At 39.7% G+C, this 23,338-nt stretch overlaps 1 protein-coding gene across 1 annotated transcript; it reads left to right on the top strand.

Moving 5' to 3' along the window:
* Positions 1 to 3,701: 3,701 nt before the first annotated feature.
* On the top strand, positions 3,702 to 19,066 carry DNTTIP2 (deoxynucleotidyltransferase terminal interacting protein 2). Its single transcript, XM_035718196.2, has 8 exons — positions 3,702 to 3,968; positions 4,951 to 6,587; positions 8,538 to 8,676; positions 11,740 to 11,835; positions 14,071 to 14,234; positions 15,321 to 15,369; positions 15,618 to 15,727; positions 18,973 to 19,066. The coding sequence occupies exons 1-8, from the start codon at positions 3,819 to 3,821 to the stop codon at positions 19,064 to 19,066; spliced, it is 2,439 nt and encodes an 812-aa protein (XP_035574089.2). The 5' UTR covers positions 3,702 to 3,818.
* Positions 19,067 to 23,338: the final 4,272 nt, after the last annotated feature.

Genomic DNA, 23,338 nt, shown 5'->3' on the forward strand with positions numbered 1-23,338 from the left:
CAAAGTTTAAATCTTCTGTCCCTCAAAAGACACTGTTAAGGGGGGATCCCTGGGTGGCTCAGCGGTTTAGCGCCTGCCTTTGGCCCAGGACGCGATCTTGGAGTCCCAGGATCAAGTCCCACATCAGGCTCCCTGCATGGAGCCTGCTTCTCCCTCTGCCTGTGTCTCTGCCTCTTTCTTCTCCTATGTCTATCATGAATAAGTAAATAAAATCTTAAAAAAAAAAAAAAAGACACTGTTAAGGAAGTGAAAATACAAGTCACATGGGGGAAAATATTTCCATTACATATTTCTGATGAAAAATAAGGAATCAAATTATTTTTAAATTGCACTTCAGGGATGCCTGGATGGCTTCACAGTTGAGCGTCTGCCTTTGGCTCAGGGCATGATCTGGGTCCTGGGATTGAGTCCCACATCTGGCTCCCTGCATGGAGCCTGCTTTTCCCTCTGCCCATGTCTCTGCCCCTCTCTCTGTGTGTCTCTCATGAATAAATGATCTTAAAAAAATAATATGCACTTCAGAGGACACTGTCAAAGTGAAAAGACACCCCATAGAATGAGAGAAAATCTTTATAAATTGTGTCTATAATGGTCTTCTATCAAGGTTGTATAAAGAACTCTTAAAATTTCATAAGACAACCCAATAAAAAATAGAACAGATTTTTCACCAAAGATAACATGAATAGCCAATAAAACATTAAAAGATGCTTAGATCGTTATCAGGGAAATGCAATTTAAAACCACAAGGAAATATCACTAAAATGCAAAATATCTACAATTTTAAAACGCTGACAATACCGAGTGTTGACAAGGATGTGCAGCAAGCAGAACTCTCCTGTTGCTGGAGGGAATGTAAAATGATATGACTACTATGGATAATACTTTGGCATTTCTTACAAATTCAATGTACACTTACCATAAGGCCCAGCAGTTATTCTCCAAGGTATTTACGCAGGAGAAATAAAAACAGATGTCCAAAAAGGACATATATATGTGTTTATAGCAGTTTACTCATAATAGCTGAAAACTGAAAACCACCCAAATGCTATCAACAGTTGAATGAATAAATGTATTGTAATCATACAATGGAATACTAGTCAGCAATAAAAATCATACAGTAACACAAATCTCAGACACATGCTGAGTGAAAGAAGCTAGACATGAAAGAGCATGTACATGAAATTTTAGAGTAGACAATTATTCAATAACGACATGTATTGCTGCGTCTGGGTACCTCAGGGTGTCTCAAAGGTTACAAAATGTCAGCTAGGATTACAGTCTCCCCTACATGCAAGATTGAGGTTGGTCTACTTCCAGGCTCCCACATATGGTTGTTGGCTAGACCTGAGTTCTTTGTTGGCTGCAGGCCAAGAGGCCTCCCTCACTTCCTTGCCACGTGGCCCTCTGCACAGGACAGCTCATACCATGCCACTAGCTTCCCACAGAATGAACAGGTGAGAGAGTGCAAGATGCAAGCCAGCTTTTTGGCTAACCTAATCATGAAAGAGATATTCATCACTTTTCTCATTCTTTTCACTATAAGTCACCAGGTCCAGACCCCACTCAAGGGTTTGAAACTGGGAGATGGGATCACCGGGGACCATCTTACAAGCCAAACTTCAGTGTAACATTTTACATGTAATAATTCAGAATAACTACAAATAGTGTTTATTTTTAGAAGGCTCATAAACTAAAAAAAAAAAAGCCTTTCATCTTTTGGTTAATGCCTGAAATTCCAGGGAGAGACTCAACCTTCAGCTTCTTAAGGGTTTAATAAGTAAAATATTAACTATCAAGAGGCAGCTTCCCTTTGGGCCTGAGTGATAACTACTGTATTTTCATACTATATCTAAAATTGGGTATCCTGTATTTGCCCCAAATCCACGATGGATAAAGAGGGTAGGCAATAAAGGTAGAAACAGGGCAGACCTGGTAGGTGCACATAAAACCAAAACAGCACACTTTGTAGTTTTGCCTATTATCAGCCAATCAGTCTTCTCTAATTATGAATATGTACTGACATTTTAGTTCTGTATTTTGTTTCTCAATCTTGTTAGATTGTAACATTTGGGAGTTTTAGTTTTAAGAGGGCCATGCTTGCAAGTGAATATTACACATTGATTTTCTACCTAATCCCCAATTTCTATATCCACTCCTGTGATCTTAAATTCATTTTCATCCATTTGCTTATGTTAAAGTTGTTGTAGAGCCAAAAAGTTGATGCATGTGAAGCACTTAATACCCAGCAAATGTGAACTGTGTCATTATTACTGTAATTGATGCTGTTGTCCCCTGCTGCTTTGATCTCCACTACCTATCCCTGATAGGTTCACTTTCCTTCCTCTACACCATTCTGCTTCTCTTGAAATCTAGCCTGTTTTATGTTGTTCCTCTTACATGGTCTCTTTGCTACTCAGCCAAACTACAATTCTTTTTGTTCCTTACCACATTCCCAAGGGTCAATCTAAACCTTTTCCATCCCTCTAAGCAGATGAATCTTCAACTTACAGAGAAGATTGAGGTTATCCATTGAAAAGCTCCTTTTCTTTCCTTCCCTGCAGTTTAACTTCCCTGCATTCACATTCTCTACTTCAAAAACTCTTCCCACCTGCCTCAAAGGAAGGAGCATTCTTCTATGGCTAAGTCCATCTGTCTCTTTTTTAATTCCTTTCTTCAGTTGGATTTGGCTTAGCTGCAATAACAAAATCTCCCCCAAATAACAGGGCTCTAAAAAGACAGGTGTTGTGGGATAGCCTGGGTGGCTCAGTGGTTGAGCACCTGCCTTCGGCCCAGAGTGTGATCCCAGGGTCCTGGGATCGAGTCCCGTCGGGCTCCTTGCAAGGAGCCTGCTTCTCCCTCTGCCTGTGTCTCTGCCTCTGTGTGTGTGTGTGTGTCTCCTGAATAAATGAATAAAATCTTTAAAAAAAAATTATACTAATTGGCCAAAATTTAGCCAGTGGTATTTGGCTGCAAGGGAAACTATGAAAGGACCTATTAAGCTGGGTGGCAAAGCGCACAATGATAAATCTGTTTTGTGATAATGGGGGGGGGGGGAGGGATTTTCTGTTACAAAGAGCAGATTTGGTGCAGCGCTCATCCTTCCTCACCTCCAACAACAGCCGTTTGCCTACTTCCTCAGTCCCTTCCTCAGGTACATTCTAGCTCTCCATACTTCATCCTAAAATAAAGCAAACACTTTCTCTTTATTCTGGTCATTTACTGGGGAAAAAAAAATCGCTCTCCTTTAAAATTTAACATTTCTTATTTCCCGATCCCTAGTCACCATCTCACCCTTATATTACATAGCTTCCGAGTCTCTGTGTTTCTGGAACATTTAACAAATACATCTTTACCCCCAACCGAGTCTTCCGATTTTATTTATTAATACAAATTTAATATTTAATTTCATGAATAAGACAAGATTACGTCGTTGCAAAAAAAAAAGGTATTCTAAATAATGCAATAATTTCATGAATAAGACAAGATTACGTCGTTGCAAAAAAAAAAAAAAAAAAAGGTATTCTAAATAATGCAAACCCATCGTTTGGTCACACCCACGACTACACTAGGACCAAACGCAGGAGGATGGTTGGACTTGGAAAGAAGATGCGACCTTCCAATTCGTCTGTGGAAGCTGGGACGCGGGCCCTCCGTCACCGCGGGCTCCGGCGGCCCGCCCGCCTCCCACCGCGCTGCAGACGCCGCCCCGAGCGCCCGGAACCGCGGCTTCGGGTGCCCCGCGGCTCGAGCCCCAGACCCAGGCACGCGGGCCGGAGGCCCGGACGAGATTTTCGTTATTTCCGGGATCCTCGCGGTAGATGAGGGCGAGGCGCCTCTTTGACGCACTTCCGGCGCGCCGGAACGGAGGCAGGCCGAGGTGGCTGCGAGCGAGCAGGATGGTGGTGACCCGGTCGGGGCGGCATCCGCCCGCGAGGGAGGCCACGTTGGCCGAAGACTCCCCACAGAAGGTAGGAGACCGCAGAGCGCCCTCGCGTCTGCCCGCGGCCTCCCGGAGCGGCGCCTGGGTGGGAGGGCCCGGCGGGGCGAGGCGGAGCGGCGGAGGGAGCCCGAGCGTGCGCGCGCTGCCGCCTCCAGGCCCAGGGCCAAGCCCGTAGCTTCCTCTTCGGTCCTCGGCTGCGGTTTTTTAAGACGGTCCCAGGCCTGGAACGGAGAGGCCAGGTCACTTGCTGGATAGTTCACGTTCGTGATGCTGAGGCCTTTTAACCTGTTAAAACCGTACGAAGGAGGCTTCACTCCGGGCTACCAAGTGTGAGGGTATTGAAGAGAAGGTTCCCGTGGTCACGTGGGGGAGCTGGTCGTGGCCCACAGCGCTTTTTTCTGGAGTGGGGATGGCTGCAGTGACGCCCCCTGGCGGCGACCAGGGGCTCCGGGCGTCCGCCGGCTCGGATTCTGCGGCGTGGGGGAGGGAGCGTTAATTCATTTATGCACGTCAAGAGGAGGGCAGCGACTGATTCCATAGGTGTGTGTGTGCTGTGACACAGCTGTGCTCAGAGTTAATATTTCCTTTCTTCGCCCTTCCCCTGTGAATCAGAATGTAGGTCCACCAAGCGTATTTGGCTTTTGATACTTAGGTGCAGAAAATTTTCTTTTCAATTAATAGTTTTGCTCCCCAAAGTTAGATCTAGGTCTTGGGTGAGGCGAGTGAGGCAGAGTCAGATCCAGTATATGTTTTTAATTTTTATTATTAAAGATCATGGGTACTGGTTGTTGTGAGGCAAGGCCTTGCAAATGCAATGTTGGATCCAGTGTTTAGTATTTAGTTGTTTTTTTTAAGTTGATGGTGATGGTGATGGTGGTGGTTTTTGTATTAATCTTGTTTACTGAGGTTTTTAGTACTGTCTTAAAATTTGCTCCTGAGAGGAGTGCCTCGTTCACTTTACCCTAGTTCCAGCCCTATCTAAATTACAGTGTACTTGTTCTGGCTTACAGACTTCTGCTGCTAAAAGAATTCACACACATTCAAAAGGCAGGAAGGAATGTCTACCTGTCGACCCAACTACTGCTGAATCACAAACCACTAGGAAACAAAGTCCAGCTTCTAGAACTCCTAAAACCAGAAAGAGGAAGAGTGGAACTACAGTCTCATTACCTGAAATAAACAAACCATGTACTGATGGAGAGATCTCTGAAGCAGAGTCAAATTGTTCTTCTATGTCTGAGCTGCAGGATCTCATTTTAAGAGTAACTAGGAGACGGCAGATCTTAGTTGCATGCACCCCAGTGCCCAGTGTTACGAAAAGGCCAAAAATAACACCAGCACATCAGTCTCCTACTGAAGAAAACGATGACTCTGAAGCTGAATCACATGTCTCGGGTATTTCTAGAATTGTGGTGCCTACATTAAAATCTACAAGGACCAGAAGAGGTAAGGCTAAATCTGTAACAGATCCAAGCCAAGATTTACATACAGAAGCTATTTCTGATGCTGAATCATCAAACTCAAACATTTCTTCATTTTCTGGAGTTGCAACTATGAGAACGAGAAGTATGCAGAAGAAAATACAGGCACAAACTGAGGAGAAAGATAATGATGTTGTACCAGAAAATGAAAAGCATATCATAAAATCACCTATAAATTCAGAGGATTCAGATACCAGACAAGCAACCTGTTTACTAGCAAGATCTGTTTCTCAGATAAATGAGCCAAATTTCTATAATAATGAAATTTATAATGACTTCGATGATGATTCCTACCACATAAATTCAGAAAAAAAACGAATGGTGCAAAAACGCCGTTTTAATATAAAAGAGGGAAAACAGCCCAGTGTTGGACCTCTGAAAGAAATAACAAAACAGAATTGCAAGAATTTAAATGAAGAAGCCAAAGGAATAGTAGATGAGGAAAAAGAAATAAATAAGAATAATTCTCAGTTGGAGAGCCTTTCTGAACCTCAGGACACTGGCATTCAGGGGTTAGTTTCTCAAAGGCATTCAACCCCCCAAAGTAACAAAACCACATCAGAACTCTCAAATCTGAACTGTGAATCTATAATGAAATCATTAGCTCAAACATTTGCAGTGGTGGAAGTGGACAGATGGAATGAAGAGAAAGAGAGCACCATAAAAACAGGTGACTTCACAGAATTTGGTAATGGTGGTAGTGATGAAGAAGAGTGCACAGTTACTGGTATCAGCAAAGACGGGAATGAAGGAAAGGATGTAGATTTTGAGCGTGAAGCCAAACTATTCAAGTCTGAGTTCCACACATCCCTGGACAAAGGTGATTCTGTTTTCTTAGTTCTCAGCAGCGATGAAAGCCAACAGTCTGAAAACAGTGAGAATGAAGAGGACACTGTGTGTTTTGTTGAAAATAATGGTCAAAAGGAGTCATTAAATAGAGAATCAGAAAATATGTCATGTGACAATGCATTGTTTGTAATTGACACAACTCCTGGATTGAGTACTGATAAACATTTTTACCTCGATGAGAGAGACAAGGCAAGTGAGGTTGCCACTGAGGAAGAAAAAGAGGAGGAAGAGGATGAAAAAAGTGAAGAACCATCAGACCATGACAGAAATGAGTTTAGTGATGAAGACGACTTACTAAATAGCACAAAGTCTAAGCTGTAAGTTTTACCTTTATTTTTAAAAGTAAATTTTTTTAAAAAGATTGTATTTATTCATGAGAGACACAGAGAGAGGCAGAGACACAGGCAGAGGGAGAAGCAGGCTCCATGCAGGGAGCCCTATGCAGGACTCGATCCTGGGACTCCAGGATCACACCCTGGGCCAAAGGCAAGCGCTAAACTGCTGAGCCACCCAGGGATCCCCTAAAAGTAAATTTTTGATACATATTTCAAGTGGCTGATTTACCATAAAAATATACCCAGGAATTGAGAAAATTACTGTCAGGTTCTTTATGGAAGAGTGCTTTTATCCAGCATTTCCCTAGTCTATGGGTGCATTGGTTAGTCATATTTCTCCACCAGTGATCTATTAGAAATCATCTGTTAAGGTTTTCTTGCATGATTGTTAAGAGCAACATAAAATGGAAAGAAATTTTTATCTTTTCTTGATGCTAATTGTAGAGATGTTGAAAAATAGAGAAAAGTAATCACCTATAATCCCATCTATCACCCATTGAAAAGTGATAACTTTTGGGGTGGTTTCTTTAGCTTTTTTTTTTTTTTTTTTTTCTGTTTTTGTTTTTCTTAGGCATAGGGCCGTGGTGGCAGTGCATCTGCTGGAAATACAGACGTCCTTGGAGAGGGTCTATACATTAACAGATGCTCGGTTTTCACTCTAAGCCAATGATACAGATCTCCGAGCCAATGATACAGATCTCTGAGGCTAGCCTCAAGCATACTTATTTTTTAAAAGCCACACTCCTTCCCAGGATTATTCTCATGTACCTTTAGGTTTGAGAATTACTGCCAAACCACTGCAGTAGAATGATTTTACTTTCCAGTGGAGATTGATCAAAAGCTTTTAACTACTCAGTTTATATGAATAAATAGGGAAGAAAATAACTGGAAGTCCAAATGTATTTGCTTATAAAAAGAACCTTTCAGTAATGTAAAAGTAGAAATTCCTTATAGCAGGAGCCCAGAACCAACTGATTTGGTAGATATGAGGTATGACTTGTGTATTTTTGGAAACCTCCAGTGGGAAGTACAGTTGTTCACCTGTTCACATTGTTTAAAAGTCACTGATTTAGAGACATTACCAAATGCCCTTAGTCACCCAGAAAAACATTCTAAGTTTGGATAACCTGCAAGTCTTTTCTCAGTGATTTTAGAGATGGAGGTAGTACATTTATTAACTCACTACCTGTATATGAAGTTGAGCTGAATTGCCAGATGTATCTCCTCTTCTCTGCAATTTCTTTCTTTCTAAAATCCCTCTATGAAGTCTACTGGCATATTGTATGGTCCTAATCCTCTTTTTTTTTTAAGATTTTATTTTTATTCATTCATTCATTTATGAGAGACACAGAAAGAGGCAGAGACACAGGCAGAGGGAGAAGCAGGCTCCATGCAGGGAGCCCAATGTAGGACTCGATCTCGGGCTCCAGGATCATGTCCTGAGCTGAAGGCAGACACTCAACTGCTGAGCCACCCAGGCGTGCTTTTAAGAAAATCTGAGAAATAGATTCAGATGTGTTTCCAAAGGTTTTTTTCATTCTTCATTCCTCCCAGAATTTTCTTATAAATGATTTTATTAGATTTAAACCTGTATTCAGTTTTTCAGAAACTCCATTGTAAAAATAAGATTTTTTTTTTTTTAAGATTTTATTTATTCATGAGAGACAGAGAGCGAGGCAGAGACACAGGCAGAGGGAGAAGCAGGCTCCATGCAGGGAGCCCCGATGTGGGACTTGATCCCGGGACTCTAAGATCACACCCTGGGCCGAAGGCAGAGGCCAAACCGTTGAGCCACCCAGGGATCCTCTCTTTTTTTTTCTTGTCATTGGCACTAAAAGGGGAGAAAAGAAAAAAGTGATCTTAAAAATATAATCTTAGTTGTTTACATTTTGATTTGATTATTTGATCTTTGAGTGATCCTTTCTTTTTCAGTCTGAAGTTGACAAGCAGCAGCATAGACCCTGGTATGAGTATCAAGCAGTTGGGTGGTTTGTATATTAATTTCAATGCAAACAAACTACAGTCGAACAAGAGAACCCTAACACAGATCAAGGAGAAAAAGAAAAATGAGGTAAGTTACATGGAGTGTCCTGTTGGTTTTTATACAACTAACCAATCACTTCTAGACATGATTAGTCCTTGTTAAGAGACTTAATTTTCCTGCACTGAAACACATTAGCCTACAGTGAAACCAAAATGCCTACTTCTAATTTCCCCTTAAGGTCCTAGCTATAAAAGATGACACTTGGAAAAATAAATTAATACAAGGTCAGCATTCCTCTTGTACCCACTAGTTATTCTAAGGGCTGTTTTTTTTTTTCTTTTGCTATATTTTTAGTTCATAACTATTCTGGATGCTGTTGAGAATCTGAAAATTGTGAGTGCCCACTTCACCCCCCACCAGGAAAACTATACATGTGCACACACATAAAATTTCAGAAGGGAATTACAGGGTAGGTAACCTCATCCAAAGCCTCACCTTTAATTACATGGCATGGCTTCCCCCAAATCTGTATTCTCTAGCCTTGCTGCCCCCTTCAGGTCTTTAAATTCTGTTGTGTCTGTTAACTGTTTATTCAGATGTGCTCAGGCACTTGACCTTTCTAATTGCCCTCCTTCACTTCCCTACCTGAACCAGCTACTTTAGTTATTCTCTGGCCTGGTTAATGATGCCAAACTCTCTTTTCCTTTTGCAGTCAATCACTGAACCTAGAGGATGCGGCTGCTTACATACTCTCTACTCTGTTCTCTCCTTTCCACCCCACTGTCACTGGCTAGTATAGTATAGACATTTATTTTTCATCTAGACTATTGGAGTAGCCTCCTTATTTTCTCCAAGCCACTCTCTGTACTTTTGATAGATTTCTCTTTTAAAAAACACCAAAAAGGGTGCCTGGCTGGCTCAGTTGAAAGAGCATGTGACATTTGGTTTCCAGGTCATGAGTTCAAGCCCATGTTGGGGGTAGATACCACTTCAGAACAACAAAACACAAACCTGACCATGATATTCTATTTAAGTCCCTCAGAACATTCAGAGTGCCTCTGTACCTTCATCTCTGTCCACCTGCTGTGTTCTTGCCACTGAAGACCACTGTAGTTCCCTGAACATACCCTGCTTTTTCTTTTTTTAAAGGTTTTATTTATTCATGAAAGAGAGGCAGAGGGAGAAGCAGGCTCCCTGCAGGAGCCCGATGTGGGACTCAATCCCTGGACCCTGGGATCACACCCTGAGCTGAAGGCAGATGTTCAACTACAGGGCCACCCAGGCGTCCCAACATACCCTGCTCTTTCCCAAGCCAGTGCAGAGATCATAGATCACTGCCTATGGGAGATGTTCTCTGACTCTAGTCCTCTGCACCACCTCCTCTGTGCTTTTGCAACACCCAGTATCAATCTGATTCATTATTGATCATATTATAATTATAATTTTACTGTTTTTTTAGCTTTATATTCCTAAAACAGGATTTCTCAGCCTCAGCAATATTGGTATTTTGGGCTGGATAATTCTTTGTTGTGAGGAGGATGTCTTGTTCATTGTAGGATATGTAGTGACATCCCTCGTCTCTACCTACTAGATGTCAGTAGCATCCACCACCTCCCCAGCTGCTCTGCACATACACATGCATCCACACGTACCCCAAAAACGTCTTCAAACATTGCCATTTGCTCCCAGTTGAGAACCACTGTCCTAAAGCACACTATAGTACTTGTCATGCAACATGCTCTTAATCTCTAAATAAATACCTTGTTCTTATTTCTGAGTCAAAGGAAAATCTAGATTGCTGCTCTACTACCCAGAAACTTCTAGGGGATTTGGGGATTTCTGAATTGATAATTTCAATTGTTACAGGCCAAATTAGTATTTCTGTGAACTATGTTGAGGGCTATGGAACAATCTTTAGTTCATACCCTATGGGAGATGACTAGTTACCCTGAGGCACCTTTTAGTCACATAAACAGTATTATGACAATATTGGTTCATCCTATACAAAAAATGAGAGTTATTTAGGAAAGGATTAACAGGTTTGACCACACAAAGTTTTAAAACTTACACAATTAATACCTTAACAAAGACAAGTTAAAGACCATAGGTTAATTCCACTAAGGTACAAAATACAGTTCTACAAATTAATAAAAATGACATATAAAAATGAAAAAGAACTCCAGAAAATACAGGCATCTCCTGTAGAAGACTTAATATATAGCTAATAAACACACAAAAAAGGTGATCAACAGCAAACGAAAACAGCCATGAGGCATCAGTGACTACACATAAAAAGGTAAACCCAGTGTTGGTGGCAATGTAAAGAAAAAGGCACTGATTAACTGTTGGTAGGACTTAACATTACTTGAATACAAGGTAATTTAGTAGTACCTGTCAAAATTTAAGTTGATGCATTTTGGAATCTTATAATCAAATATGCAGAGATGATGTTTGCAGTGTTTAATGGAAAAAGGTTTAATGGAGACTTAAACTGAATGTCAGAAGAAAAATTGTAGAGCATAACAGCTATTAGAATGAAGTTGATCTATGTGTGAATTGATACTGAAAGAACATCTAAGATATTGTTGAATTACAAAAAGATTTGTCTAGATAGAATTATTTCATTGATAGGACAGTAAGTATGTTGTTTAATCAAATCTGTATCATTGTACTTAATAATACAGTCTTCTTAGATCCGAGGAAGCTGTTTAACCAACATCAAAAGGATTTATTAAAGACCTAGAGTTTTTGTTTGTTTTCAGAAATTTCAAGAGCTATTATAGCATTTGTTCTTGTTGACTTTATTTTTCAGTTGTTTGATGCAAGTGGCTGGTTGTAAACCAATAAATACAAGTTAGACACATTAATATAAATCTGATGTGTGCTGATTCAGTTCAGAAAAAGAAATTTAAGATGAATGAAGTTTCGTAAAATAATCCTTCAATTTGCCTTCTAAAACATTTTTATTGTGATATAATTTACAAACTTAAGGACTGAAACAACTTTGTAGTAGCATGATTGTGTATAAAGTAGATTAATATATTTGGAGTAGTCTTCATTGTGAGAGATGTTTCTCTTATAAGGAAAAAGATGTTGGAAAAAATTTTATGATATTCTGATACTATTTTAAAACTAGTTTAATATTTTAAGCTTTTGCAGAAAGCCGTCATTACTCCTGATTTTGAAAAAAACTACTGTGTCCCACCATATAGCGAATCAAAGCATCAACTTCAGAAAAAACGCAGAGTAAGTATAGTGACTTATTATTTAGGTTGTTAAGGTGTGTTTGACTATATACATTCAGCTTACAAAACATAGTCGTATAATATAAAAATATGTACTTCAGGGCACCTGGCTAGCTCATTCGGTAAAGCATGTGACTCTTGATCTCAGGGTTATGAGTTCTAGCCCCACATTGGGTGTAGAGATTAGTTAAGAAAATAAAATCTTAAAAATATATATTGGCAGGGGATCCCTGGGTGGCTCAGTGATTTAGCATCTGCCTTCGGTCCAGGGTGTGATCTTGGAGTCCCGGGATCAAGTCCTGCTTCGGGCTCCCTGCATGGAGACTGCTTCTCCCTCTGCCTGTGTCTCTGCCTCTCTCTCGCTCTCTCTGTGTATCTCATGAATAAATAAAATCTTTAAAAAAAAAAAAAAAAAATATATATATATATATATATATGCAAAGTTATCACAGAAATTTAAGGGCCCATAAAATACAGTTCCATAAACACATTTTATATAGATTTTCACAAAGTGAGAGTCCACCAAGTGGTGCACAGAGAAGACGTGTTTGTTTTTTTCTACCCCTTCCCCCCGGTTTTTTTGTTTAAGATTTTTAAAATTTATTTATTCATGAGAGAGACAGAGACACAGGCAGAGGGAGAAGCATCAAGCTCCCTGCAGTGAGCCTGTTGCAGGACTCAATCTCAGGACCCCGGGATCACACCGTGAGCCAAAGGCAGATGCTTAACCACTGAGCCATGAGGTGTCCCATTTTTACCTCTTTCTTAAAAACAGTGACAGCCAGCATATAAGGTCATTGTCCACACCTCTTGGCTTATAGGTACTGTTCACAAAGAGCTAAGAGCTCACTGCAGGTCTTTGTAGAGAACTTAATATAGCCATCTAAGTCAGCCCTGGTGGCTCAGCAGTTTAGCAGGATCAGACTTGGGATCAAGTCTCACGTCAGGGCTCCCAGCATAGAGCCTGCTTCTCCCTCTGCCTGGGTCTCTGCCTCTCTCTCTGTGTCTCTCATGAATAAATAAAATCTTACCAAAAAAATCTTATTTTTATCTTAAAATAAAATCTTTAAAAAAATCCTTTAGGAGGCAAATCTCCTCCTAAAAACCCGGGTCTCTGTAGTCTCCCAGTGAGAAGGTAGGAAACTATTTTCCTTTGTGAAAATAGAGGATTGTTTTCATCTGCCATTTCAATAAATGTAAAAAAGTTATCAAGAGAGCTTGAAGAAAATTTGAGGATGGTGCTCCAGTAATGTCTCATCACTAATATGGAGGAGCATGCTGGTACATGGTAGACACTCCATAATGTATGAATGAAATAAAAATAAAACTGAATAACTTGCTAAGAGTTTCCCAAAGAATAGAATTTTTTTTTTTTTTTAATTTTAGAAATGATAGAAATTTCTGAACTGGTTGGGGTAAATGACTGAGTCACCCGGGTGACTGAATAAAAATGTTAATATTTACATAGAAGCTCCAGATGTGAAAACGTTTTTATACATTCTCTCTTGTGTAGGCTATATTGCACAATAAAAATTGATGGTGTGTGTTGTTCTCCCAGCAAGTCAGCAGTTCTTACTAAGATAAAAAAAAAATAAATTGTAGGGGGAATTCCCGAGTGGCTCAGCGGTTTAGCACCTGCCTTTGGCCCAGGGTGTGATCCTGGAGTCCCAGGATCAGGTCCCGCATTGGGCTCCCTGGAGCCTGCTTCTCCCTCTGCCTGTGTCTCTGCCTCTCTCTCTCTCTCTCTCTCTCTCTCTGTCTCTCTCATGAATAAATAAATAAAATCTTTTAAAAAATAAAATAAATTTTAAGGAGACCTCATTTATGAAACTGATGGTACTATGCCTAATTTACCAAAGAAAATACCATGATTTAATTTCTTTTATGAAAAGTGAATCTGGGGATTAACTTGTTATGTAAAGTAACTTCATTTTTTTTTCATTTATTTTTTTTTAAGATTTTATTTATTTATTCATAGAGACAGAAAGAAAGAGAGGCAGAGGGAGGAGAAGCAGGCATCATACAGAGAGCCTGACGTGGGACTCTATCCAGGGTCTCCAGGATCACACCCTGGGCTGCAGGCGGTGCTAAATCGCTGCACCACCGGGGCTGCCCTTTCATTTCTGTCTTATTCATAAAGTTTTCTATATATTTTGGAGGGAATGAGGTATAGCTTATACAATGCTTATTAAAGGTAGAATGTTCTGTCTAATTGTTTTTGAAATCTGAATTTCAGAAAGAACGACAGAAAACAGCAGGTGATGGCTGGTTTGGTATGAAAGCTCCAGAATTGACAAATGAACTAAAAAATGATCTCAAAGCACTGAAGATGAGAGCTAGCATGGACCCAAAAAGGTTTTACAAGAAAAATGATAGGGATGGCTTCCCAAGTACTTTCAGGTATGAAAAAAATAACAATGGCAGTGATGTTCGATGGATTTTAGTTTGGAAAACACTGTAGTGTTCTTTCTGTTTACTCTTAACATAGGTGAATATTTACAGTGCACATATGCTTAGGCTGTATAATAATGGGCAGAACCCAAATCAGACAGCCATTTGGCCACCAGCTTGTAATGGTGGTAACTAAGTTTCCAGGTCATACCTCTAAAAGTTAATGGGATCTCTAAGTTGGGTATATCACATATGAATAGTATTAGCCTAACAGCAAGAATCAGTACATAATGGAGGAGGAAATAGGGAATCATTTGTCCCAAACTCTTCTCCAGATAGAGGGAAATCCCCATGCAAATGCTGAAAATAAGTTAAAAGTTGGTTTTCAAAGTGTTTTCAGATGAAAATCCAGTTGATTCACCCTCTAGTGAATCTAGTCAGCTTCATTTTGTTCTTCTTTCTTGTCACTTATCTGAATTAGTCTAATAGTCCTTCACCTCCAGGTCTGATCTCCCTTCTAGTTCATCCTCCACATTGTAGCCAAGTCATCTGTTCTTTTTTTTTTTTTAAGCACTCTGTTCATGATACACTCCTGTTCAGTAATATTTTCAATGATTCTTTATGACCTATAGGGTAGAGTCTCTACAGCCTGCACTCTGACCAACTTACTTGCTCTTCTTTTATCACATAGCCCTCTTAAGCTACAACATACTTGGAGGCATCTTGACCTGCCTTAGGTAGAATTGGTCACTTATTTTTTCAGAGCATCTGTAGTGTTTTGTTCAGCATAATATGTTATGCTTTAGTCTTTTAGTTTCTTGTCTGTGGATTTTCCTTAAGACTATGAGCTCCCTGCTGGCAGGGACTCGGATATTCTTTATTTCCCACTTAACACAGTACCTGGCACATAGTGGACACTGTAAATTTTACTTGGTTGAATGTATGAACAAATGCAGCGTGGTTCCTAAGAAGGTTCTATGCTGGTAGCATTCATGATAACCCAGGAGATCAAATGGGTGTGTAATAGAATTTATGTGTCAAGTTTATTAAATTGGGAGACTAAAGAATTTGATATTCTCTGTCCCATTTTTCTAGTTATACTGTTCATCAAGAATTTACTGTCCTGCCTAGCACTAAGTTATATGTAATATAAAAGGATTTTTGGCTTTCCTATAAATTCTAAGGAAATGTCTTTAGTAGTACCCAGTGCCAGTTGAATAGGTGACTTATTTTTGCTTTTAAAAAAGTGCCAAAACTAACTTTAATATTGGTATCATTTAAGTTAGGGTTTCCATTCCTTTCTATAAATATACTTTGTTAGAACTTCCCTAAAATATGAAAGCAACTTAGCATTCAAGTATTGCATGACTTCTTTCAATCAATTGCTTGTAGATTGGAACCATTGTTGACAATCCAGCTGACTTCTATCATTCGCGAATTCCCAAAAAACAAAGGAAGAGAACTATTGTGGAAGAACTGCTGGCTGATTCTGAGTTTAGAAGGTAAAGAAATTCATGTTTCACTTCATATTATTGCATGCTTTCCTTTAGAATATACATAAACTTTAAAATTTCAGGTAACTTTTAAATGCTTTAGCAGTGTCTCAACAGCACTATTTACATTTGGATGGGATAATTCTTTATTAGGGGGAACTGTCCTGTGTAATGTAGAATGTTTAACAGCGTCTCTGACCTCTACCCACTCTATGCTAGTAGCACCCCATCCCCAATTTGTGACAGAAATCACTACCAACATTTCCAGATGTTCTCTGTGGGGCATAAGCATTCCCAGTTTAGAACCACTGTTTTAGATGGAAGCTTGAAAATACTTGACTGCTAGAGGAAGTTGAGCCTGCAAAGGAGACTAGGAAAGAATAGCCAAGGGGCCATTAAGAAAACCAGGGTGTCACAGAAGCCAAGGAAGGAGAATATAACGAGCAGATAGAAACTGGAGGTGGTAGTTAATAGGATTGAATGCTGTTGAGAGATCAAACTGGGTGATGGGCATTAAGGAGGGCACATGATGTAAAGAGCACTGGGCGTTACATACAACTGATCACTGGCCTCTATCTCTGAAACTAATAATACACTGTATGTTAATTGAAATTAAATAAAATTAAATTTTTTTAAAAGATTGATTTATTTATTCATGACAGACACAGGCAGAGGGAGAAGCAGGCTCCCTGTGGGGAGTCCGATGTGGGACTCGATCTCAGATCCCAGGATTATGACCTGAGCCGAAGGCAGACGCCCAACCACTAAGCCACTCAGGCGTCCCAATAAAATTAAATTTTTATAAAAACCTAAAAACTTATTTGGATTTACATGGAGATCATAGCTTTCTTGCCAGCAGTTTTAGAGGAGTGTTGGGGAGGAAACCAGACTGGAGAGGATTGGAGAGTGAGTTGAAAATGAACAATTGGAGACAATTCTTTGAAGTTTGGGGGGGCGGGTGGGGCAAGGCTAGTAGTGAGTATGGAAGAGAAGGATTTTTTTTAAGATGGGAGCATTTAAACAGCTATGTATGTATTATAGGAGATTTAAAAGCATACCTCATATTAGAAACCCTTGTTGAACTTCAGATGGTTTAATAGCCAAAGTAAAAATCAAGGGTTTTAAAAACTTTGTCAGCATGGAAAACAAATTTAACACAAGTGTTACGTAAGTTACCTAGTTTGTCTGGGTAATGGTAAACATTTTAGAAATAAGCAGTGTTCTTTGCTTGCTTATTACTCTCTTGGAAGTTTATTACTTGTTACTTGGAATTACGCATTACTTGGAAATCTCAACCCCCACAGAGCTTTAATTATAACCTGTATACTGTTGGCTTCCAAATGTAGTGTCTAGTCCAGATCTTTCCTGAGTCCAGACCCACATATCCAGCTGCTGTCCCAGGTTTTCTCACAAGCACCTCTAACAGCTCACTTGGTCTTTTCTGACCCCAGTCTTCCAGTACAATCTAATCCTCTCGCAGTGTTCTTTTTCTCGTGACTGAACACTATCACTATCCACCCATTAGCAAGTCCTTGACACCTCCTCCTTCAGTCACACATTCATACTGTCAGTCTCTCCCATCTTCCTATCTCTCAAAGCCTGTTGTTTTTCCATCCCCACACAGGCATGGCGCAAGCTGAGTCTTTGTTTATTAACTGTATATTTTGGTTAAAAATTGACCTGTATTTTGTAATCTCAATGATAGCAATCTTAGAAGTCACAGCAGTGTTGATGGGGCTTTCACTAAAAAATAATAGCCTGAGGAAGTTGGAGGAGTAAATTAGAAATTTGGTAGAATGAAACTCTACCAAATGAAATTGCAGGTTAGAGGTAGTGTTATTAGCTCATTGTTCCCATACTTCGGTCACTGAGTACCATTTTCACAATGTTTGTATTATTTCCGTGCTGCCTGCTTTAAAAGGAAACTTTATATTGCCTACTATAAATGGGTTTGTTGGCTTATAATTTTTGTAATATGCAAGATAAATACTTTTAAAGTAATTGCTGATAGGTATGTAGTTATTGCCATTTTAATTGTCTTCTGGTTGTTTTTATAGTTTTCTCAGTTCTCTACCCTTGTGGTTTGATGGCTTTCTTTAGTGTTATCTTTAGATTCCTCTCTCTTTTGTGTATCTGTTATGTTTTTTTGATTGGTGGTCAGTATTGGATTCATATGTAACATGTGTACAGCAGTCTGTTAATTTGATGTCACTTAAGTTTGAACACATTTGACTTGGTTTTGTTTCATTTTTAATGTAATCTTAGGTTTGTTAGAATGTGTGTAAATTGTGCTACTGACTTCTTGTGGGATTCAGTAGGCTGTAGAGTTGTAAAAGGCTTAAGAAGCTTCTGTTTTATTTATTTTTTAAATTTTATTTATTCATGAGAAGAGAGAGGCAGAGACATGGGCAGAGGGAGAAGCAGGCTCCATGCATGGAGCCCAATGTAGGACTCCATCCCAGGACTCCGGGAACATGCCCTGAGCCAAAGGCAGACGCTCAACTGCTGAGCCACCCAGGTGTCCCAAGTAGCTTCTGTTTTAAAGAGAACATTAGCTAATCCCTCAGCTTTAGTAATAACATATTTAGGTAACACAGTGAAAGTGGTCTAGAACAGTTTTATATGGTTAAAGAATTTTAATTTTTCCTAATCAATTGTACTGATAAGCCCTTCTTTTGAGCTTCTGTGGACTACATTTGTCCATATTTACCCTAATGGAAATTAAAATTAAGAAACTTTAAAAATATTCCTTTTAAAATAAAATAATATCATATATCACACTGACATATATTTTGATGACCAAAACAAAAATGATTTAGTGCAGATCTCTTTAATATCCAGATAGTTGGAGCCTCATACCTACTTCTGCATCTGTCTGCTGTTTTTACATTTTCATTCTACAAAAATGTTGAAAGCATTTAACATCATCTGGTAACTGGAAATGGTGTGTGGACTTACAGTGGCTGAAAGTTTTCAAAAACCCTCCCTTATGGTTGTCACTTTTTTCTCATTAGACTTTATGAAGGCTTTATGCAGGCTTTATGAAGATAGGGACTATGGTTTTGTCTTGTTCACTGCTCAGTCCCTCAGCTCCAAGTATGGTTCCACATGGTGGAACTTAGTACAAATATGATAAAATAGTGAAAATGCAAAAAAATTTTTGAGATTTAGAAGTTACACCACCCCACCACAACACCCATTACATAACTTCTAAGGTCATACTTTAGAACTTAAAGGCTTGTTTTTCTTTTTAGGTACAACCGAAGGAAGTATACGGAGATCATGGCTGAAAAAGCAGCAAATGCAGCAGGAAAGAAGTTTCGAAAGAAGAAAAAATTTCGCAATTAAGATTCACCGAGCAAGCCATACTAAATATTTTACATCTCCCTTTATTTACTCAAGATATTTTGTAAATTAGCATCATCACACTAATATAGACTGGCCCTGTTTGAAAAAAGTTGACTAGAGGGAGAATTAGTCACATATCCCTCGAGATAAAAACAGGTGTGTCTACAGAAGACCCACACATGCCTATTAGACGCTTTGAGGAAGAAAAAGAAAACTTTGACCATTTTAAGATGATTAACATTTTTGTAAAGTTTTCAACACTTGGTTATTTAAAGAAAATTGAGTTTAAAAACATTTAGAAAATATAAAGTTTAACGTATACAGAAAACTTGAAAATTACATAATCAAAGCTGAATAATACTGTAATTCACCTGTGTGTGCAGGGAGATGGTAGACCAGAAATGCCCTTTTCTAAGTTCAGGTCCAGAAAATTGGTGAAGATGGGATATAGAGATCTGCTTGATAGAAGTATAAAAGTCATGGTTGAAACCAAAGTATTCTTGGAGCAAATATATATTGGTATATAATGGAAGAACTAAAGTTATGAAAGTTATAATTTGATTGAAATTATAAAGAAAGACTTAAAAAGTTAAGACTTCCAAGAAAGTTTGGGGTAAAGGTACACAAAGCAGAACTGTTTTCTCTCCTTAGCAACTAAAACAGGAGGAAAGATTAATTATATCCCAATTGTGTTGTATTCCAAGTGAATTAGGTTAAATCAGCATAATTTTAACTTAGCCAGGAATAATTTTAAAGTGATTCAGTTTATTTCATCTCCAATGGCAGAAGTACTCACCCTGGCTAACCTGCTTGTGGCACCCAAAGAGTGTTGCCATTTCTCATAATGCTTCTTAGTGGGTTCTTCCTTAAATGTCATTATTTATGGAACTTGTTTTCCCAGCAAACTGCTTCCTTGGGACTTCAGTAAATATAAAATCTCCTATTTTCTATTTATTGCTTGGGATCATAACCAACATGGTAATAGTAACAATGACATTTGTAGGTGGAGTCCGGCAAGTATCTATCTATTCTTTTACAGAAAAACTTTTATTCTAAGAATATTAAGTTTTGCTTTCCACTGGGTAAAATAAGGACCTGTTATGAAAGAATATCAAAATGAGAGGGTTTTAAAGAACAAGAAAAGGGAGGGTTCGGTACAACCTTGAGTAACTGGGATAAATTGATGGGCTCCCACTCTTAGAAACAGTGTTACAAGAAAACATCAGATGACAAAAATGTTATTAATACCATTTCTGAGGTATGTCCAGGTATGTTTTCAGTTCAGTCTCTCCATCACTGACAACTGTTGTTCAGAGTGATAACCTAGAGCATTTTATTCAAAGTTTTCAGTAAGGGTTAAAACAAAAGAATGCTTTCTAGCTGTTTCCCAAGCATCTGACTAATTAAAATGTAAAATGCAAGTCTTCTCTATTACACAAGTTAAAAGAAGTGAATTACAAACAGCTTCCAAGAAGCAGGGTTAAATAGCATGACCTATAATTAAATGTCATAGCTTATCACTTTTATCAAAGAAGTGAAACCTCAAAATGAACTTGAGTAAATACGAAGTTAGAGAACAGTTGGAAAGAGGTCCTGAAATGGAAAAAGTTCTCAGCAAATACTTAACATGAGGAAGGCAATGGGTGGTGGATAGTGTATGTTCCAGATAGTGTAACAGTGCATAACTGATTATCCCCCAGAACTTTGACTCAGAACCACCACCAAGTTATTATATATCCTCATTTGGTGGGTCAGGGCTTGGCTAAGTAATGTGCTCTACATGAATCAAATGAGGTCACTGACTCACCTAGTAGCTGAGTAGATTTGGAAGGTTTAAGACCCTTCCCTTACATGCTTATTAGCACCTTTGTATTGTTATCTTCTAAAAATATGGGAACATGTGAAATTTTTCTTCAGGATAGCACAGAATTGCTATAAAACCAAAAGATAACCCATACACTTTGTGTGGCACTGAAGGCTCTATCTAGCCTGGTTAAATGGGCTGAATGCAGAGCTACTTAGAAAATTGTACTCTACCTGCCTCCTTGCTTGTCCTGAGGTAAAAGGAGTCACTAGATGGAAGTGAGCCCAGAATACCGGGCTGTATTGTTACAAGTGAAGAGAGATGCTGTAATAGGTCAGAAATCAGCCGCTGTCAGTCTTCTGTTAGGGTGGGCCTGTCATGTGCTCTGCCAAAGAAGGTGGGAAACGACTTGGGGCTTTCCTAAGCCAACCTTTCTCTACTAAAGGTAGGATGATGGGAACAAAGGTTCCTTCACAGCTTATCTGAAAAGCCCTACAGTCGGGGTCTCTGCCAGCTATACACTGAGAGGTGCTTTCCTTCCTCTGGCTCTTTGGTTACAACCAGAGCTGCAAAGGACGGACTGGTAAGTTGAGCACCAAATCCTGACCTCACACCTCATGTAACATACTGAAATTCTGAGGTCTTGTTCACTAAGGGGAGAAAAAAATGAAACATGGATATGAAGACTGGTTAGATTTAGTTCCAATATCAAGTCTCAAATTTCAGTGTCCATTCCAGTACCCTCCTTTCCACTCCACTTTAGCCAATCACTATAACGGCTTTAGGCTTGTTCAAAGGTCAAGATTCTGAACTAAGTATCCCAATCTGTTAGCCTTCTAATCCAACTTTGGCTGCACTTTGGAATTACCTGAGGTGGCTTCAATAATATGGACAGCTGGGCCCCACCCGCAAAGACTGTGAACTCTGGATCTCAAGCATTTCAGCCATTCTTATGCTCCCAATCCTCTACCCCATCAGGATACATTTTTCTCCCTAACCTGGAACAATGGTCAGACATTTAAAAATTCTTTGTGTGTCCCATGTCTATCCTCAATTTTTTTCTGTTACTGTCACCTGCCAGGCCCAGCCAGGGAAATATCCACTGTTATCTGTCTAGATTACTGAGATTTGGAAAACTACCATAAGCTACAGACTCTTGGCTGGGCTTTCACTGCTCCTCTACAGTTCCTTTATTCAATTATGACTACTTCCCACCAAATTCATTCAGTCTGCAAGTCAGCCAGTCACCACAAAATTGAGTTCTACAGATTATTTAACCACCAGGGTACACCAGTGAAGAAAACAGCCTCCAAACCCAAAGAGCTTATAGGAGACCTAGCATATTTCTACTCCCCCAGAGGCCCCCGACTCCCACTCCCCCCCCTCAGCAGACACCTTGTCTCCAACTTTGCTTACCCAGCCTAGAACATCTAAGGCCATCTAACTCCTCATGACCCCACCTGTCTACAGAAACTTCCTACATGTATCCCAAGTGTTCAGTGTTCCCTCCCCCCTCAACCTTTTGGCCAAGAAATGTCATCTGACACAGGTTTCTGACCATGAAACTTCAGCTTCTCAATCTGTGTAAGAAGATAAGCTTGTCTGCTTCTCCTATCTTGCTGCTACTTTTCCTTCACAGATTTTCTTTATCTGCCTACCACTTGGATTCCCACATTGCCTGCTCTCTTACCTTTCTCTATACTGTAGAACTTGTTATCTTGGCCTCTGTCTCCTTCAGCTTCTGCTTTACCTCTCTACAGTGGACTCCAGAGTTTCCCTCCTTACATCTCTACACCCCCTGCTCCAGATGCATGTTTCCAAATAATTAATATGCCCTTCCAGGTATCACAAAGTCCTCTCAACCTCGTACCCAGAACCTGAGATGACTACCTAACTAGCACCGTGCTGGCACATGACAGGTACTCAGAGGGAAGCTACTCTTTCCCTGTTCTCCATCCTCCCCATTAGGGAAGGCTTCCTAAAACAGTTTTTAATGGAGACTTCCTGTTTTTTGTTTTGTTTTTTAAAAACCTGTTACCCACTTCTGCCTGACAAAACATGCAGAAATGCCTACATTCAAAATTTGGCATTCAGGACCCTCTAAGATAGGAAATAATGCCACCACAGGTTTATATTCCCTATTGCTCGTACCCCTACTTCATTTGTGCTGGTCATTTGCCTGTTTCTCTGCTCTGGACTGCAAAAAAACTACACTTCCCAGATTCACTTATCAACTGGCTTCCCAATAAGGCACTGACCTAGGACAGGAGGGCCAGAGGAGGGAGAGAGGGTATTTCCCTCTGCTTTAGGCTGGGTTGGGAAATCCAATGGCTCCGCCATTTCCCAGTCCCTACCACGTAGCCCTCCACCACTGGATGGCCCAGGCTTCCGAGTTCTGGTAACACCATCACCTAATGTCCCTTTGGCGCTAGGGGTGAGAGGTTTCCTACTTTTCCAGTCTCTGGGCT

Source organism: Canis lupus, chromosome 6, assembly GCF_003254725.2.
Source record: "Canis lupus dingo isolate Sandy chromosome 6, ASM325472v2, whole genome shotgun sequence".
Classification (NCBI taxonomy): domain Eukaryota; kingdom Metazoa; phylum Chordata; class Mammalia; order Carnivora; family Canidae; genus Canis; species Canis lupus.

Bases quoted from the DNA above. Each gene is read 5' to 3' on its own strand.
- DNTTIP2 (XM_035718196.2), top strand. From the start codon at position 3,819: ATGAGGGCGAGGCGCCTCTTTGACGCACTTCCGGCGCGCCGGAACGGA. The intron at 14,235-15,320 runs GTATGAAAAAAA...CCATTTTTCTAG, and splicing joins GGCTTCCCAAGTACTTTCAG to TTATACTGTTCATCAAGAAT. The intron at 15,370-15,617 runs GTAATATAAAAG...AATTGCTTGTAG, and splicing joins TGCCTAGCACTAAGTTATAT to ATTGGAACCATTGTTGACAA.